The sequence below is a fragment of the Arvicola amphibius genome, chromosome X (assembly GCF_903992535.2).
Source record: "Arvicola amphibius chromosome X, mArvAmp1.2, whole genome shotgun sequence".
Lineage (NCBI taxonomy): Eukaryota > Metazoa > Chordata > Mammalia > Rodentia > Cricetidae > Arvicola > Arvicola amphibius.
The window spans coordinates 73,469,475-73,472,820 of record NC_052065.1 but is presented as its reverse complement, the minus strand read 5'-3'; the positions used below and the strand labels follow the sequence as shown (position 1 = coordinate 73,472,820).

At 44.5% G+C, this 3,346-nt stretch overlaps 1 protein-coding gene and 1 pseudogene across 1 annotated transcript; both read left to right on the top strand.

Moving 5' to 3' along the window:
* The first annotated feature begins 1,382 nt into the window (after window positions 1-1,382).
* LOC119805042 (thioredoxin-like protein 4A) lies at window positions 1,383-1,720 on the top strand. The gene has a single exon (XM_038316841.1). It carries the CDS (start codon window positions 1,420-1,422, stop codon window positions 1,609-1,611), a length of 192 nt encoding a protein of 63 aa, XP_038172769.1. The 5' UTR covers window positions 1,383-1,419; the 3' UTR covers window positions 1,612-1,720.
* LOC119805041 lies at window positions 1,569-2,987 on the top strand (annotated as a pseudogene).
* Window positions 2,988-3,346: the final 359 nt, after the last annotated feature.

Here is a 3,346-nt window from a genome sequence, read left to right as displayed (position 1 = left end):
CCCTTAAAGAAATGCATGAGAAGAATAACAAAAGTTTGAAGAATTGAGTAAATTCTTAAATGATATCCTAGGAAACCAAGGAAAAACAATCAAACAGGTAATGGAAACAGTTCAAGACTTGAAAACTGAAATGGTGGCAAGGAAGAAAACACAAACCGAGGGCTGGCTGGATATGGAAAATCTAGGTAAACGAATAGAGAGTACAGTAACAAGCATAACCAACAGAATATAAGAAATGGAAGAAAGAATCTCAGATTCTGAAGATACCATAGAAAAAATAAATGCACTGATCAAAGAAATCAGCAAATCAAACAAATTCTCATCACAAAACATTCAGGAAATCTGGGACACAATAAAAAGACCAAACCTAAGAATAATAGGGGTAGAAGAAGTAGAAGAAGTACAGCTCAACGGTCCAGAAAATATATTAATAAGATTATAAAAGAAAACTTTCCCAATCTAAAGAAAGATATTCCTATGAAGGTTCAAGAAGCATAGAGAACAACGAATAGACTGGATAAAAAAATCCCCTCACCATATAATAATCAAAACACAAAACATACAGAATAAAGAATATTAAGAGCTGCAAAGAAAAAAGGTCAAGTAACTTATAAAGGTAAACCTATCAGAATTACACCTGACTTCTCTATGGAAACCATGAAAGCCAGAAGGTCCTGGATAGATGTAATGCAGAAACTAAGAGACCACGGATGCAAGCCCAGACTACTATACCCAGCCAAGCTTTAGTTCACTAAAAATGGAGAAAACAAAATTTTCCAGGATAAAAACAAATTTAAAAAATATGTAGTCACAAATCCAGCCTTACAGAAAGTAAGAGAAGGAAATTCACAAACCAAGGAGACCAACAAAGCCCACGATAACTCAGATATCTAGCTACCCTTCACCAGCACAACTCAAAGAAGGGAGACACGCAATCTCCACTACCAAAAAAAAATGACGACCAGAGTTAAAAACCACTGGTTATTAATATCACTTACTACCAATGGACTCAATTCACCTATAAAAAGGCATAGGCTAAGAGACTGGATATGAAAACATGATCCAACATTCTGCTGTTTACAAGAAACACCTCAGCCACAAAGATAGACATCTACTCAGAGTAAGGGTTGGGAAAAGGCTTATCAAGCAAACGGACCTAAGAAATAAGCAGGTGTGACCATACTAATTTCTAACAAGATTGACTTCAAACTAAAATCAATCAGAAGAGATAGAAAGGGACATTTTATACTCATAACAGGAAAAATCCATCAGCATGAAGTCTCAATCCTGAATATCTATTCCCCTAACATAAAAGCACCCACTTATGGGGGGCGCGGGAGGGCGCTGGTGCTGTGAGGAGTCGCCGGCGGTGCTCTCACGAGGCAGCTCGCGGCTTCCGGCCGAGCAGGCCCGCTCAAGATGTCGTACATGCTCCCGCATCTGCACAATGGCTGGCAGGTAGACCAGGCCATCCTGTCGGAGGAGGACCGCGTGGTCGTCATTCGTTTCGGACACGACTGGGACCCCACTTGCATGAAGATGGACGAGGTTCTGTACAGCACCGCCGAAAAGAAATGGAAGATAGTGGGAGATCTTTCTCATCTTGTGTGAAGATATCCCAGCTGTTTTAAAGCAGACGGTGTTGGTGTCGCTTGTGCTCCTGGCATCCTCTGTGGTTCTCGAGCCTGACAGGCCTATCTGCTGCCAATATGAACATCCGCCGTGCTCGGCCCGATGATCTGATGAACATGCAGCACTGCAACCTGCTGTGCCTAGCCCGAGAACTACCAGATGAAGTACTACTTCTACCACGGCCTCTCTTGGCCCCAGCTCTCCTACATTGCTGAGGATGAGGATGGCAAGATCATCGGCTATGTCCTGGCCAAGATGGAGGAGGACCCCGATGATGTCCCTCATGGACACATCACCTCACTGGCTGTGAAACGTTCCCACCGGCGCCTCGGCCTGGCCCAGAAACTGATGGACCAGGCCTCACGGGCCATGATCGAGAACTTCAGCGCAAAGTATGTCTCCCTGCACGTGAGGAAGAGCAACAGGGCGGCCCTGCACCTTTATTCCAACACCCTGAACTTCCAGGTTAGTGAGGTGGAGCCCAAGTACTATGCAGATGGAGAAGATGCATACGCCATGAAACGAGATCTCTCCCAGATGGCGGAGGAGCTGAGACGGCAGCTGGTGCTGAAGAAGGGCAGATAAGTGGTTCTGGGTTCCAAGGAGAATCAGGGCAGTACACTTCCTGGTTCTGAAGAGGCCTGTCAGCAAAACCTGGCCGGAGATGACAGTGGCAGTGACAGCAAAGACAGCGCTGATGTCCAAGACAGCTCGCAAGACTTGGATTCCACCTCCTAGAGCATTGTAGGTTCTTGCATTTTAGCCACAGTTTTCTTGGGAACCCTGGCTGTGCTCTGCAGTATGTACTCTGGAGTCACCCACAGTGACCCAAATGGCTTCTCATTGTCCGCGCTTAGCAGCAGCCTTCCACATGGCCTAATCATGAAGGCACTCCAGGACACAAGCTGCTATGCAGGAGCCAAGGAACTTTGAGGACTGCCGTGGCAGCACCGTCCTTGGCTTCTCCCATGCTGCCGGCCACTGTATTTGGTCTGCAGTTGCCCTGTACTGATTGTGTGTGTGCTGTAGGGTTTTGCCTAGAATGCCAAACAGGAAGTGGATAACTCAGGAAACTTCCCAGCTTTCAGCGTTTGCCATTATTTGGGTTTTCATTTTTGAGTAAGCAGGACCATCATTAGTCCTTATGCCCTCTGCCTCTGTCTGGTGGAAGTTACCTACTCTTGCCTTCTATGGAAATTGCCCATGCCCTTCCCTCCCTCTTTGAAGAAGACTGTTCCCTTTTGGTTGAAGAAGGAGATCGGTGTTGGACTTCTGCACAAGCAGAATTTGTAGATCTTAAATAAAGGACAAGCAGAAATCATATTGTAATCTCTGACCCCCCCCCAATAAAAATATTAAAAAGGGATAAAAAAAATTAAAAAAAAAGCACCCACTTATGTAAAAGAAACATTACTAGAACTCAAGACAGACATCAAACCACACACACTAATAGTAGGAGACATCAACACTCCTCTCTCACCAATGGACAGGTCAATCAGACAGAAACCTAACAGACTTAATGGAGGTAATGAACCAAATGAACTTAACAGACATCTATAGGACTTTCCAACCAAATAGGAAAGAATATGCCTTCTTCTCTGCAGCTCACGGAACCTTTTCGAAAATTGACCAAATACTTGGTAACAAAGCAAACTTCCACAGTTACAAAAAAATATTAGTAACCACGGGTGTCTTATCAGATCACCATGGATTA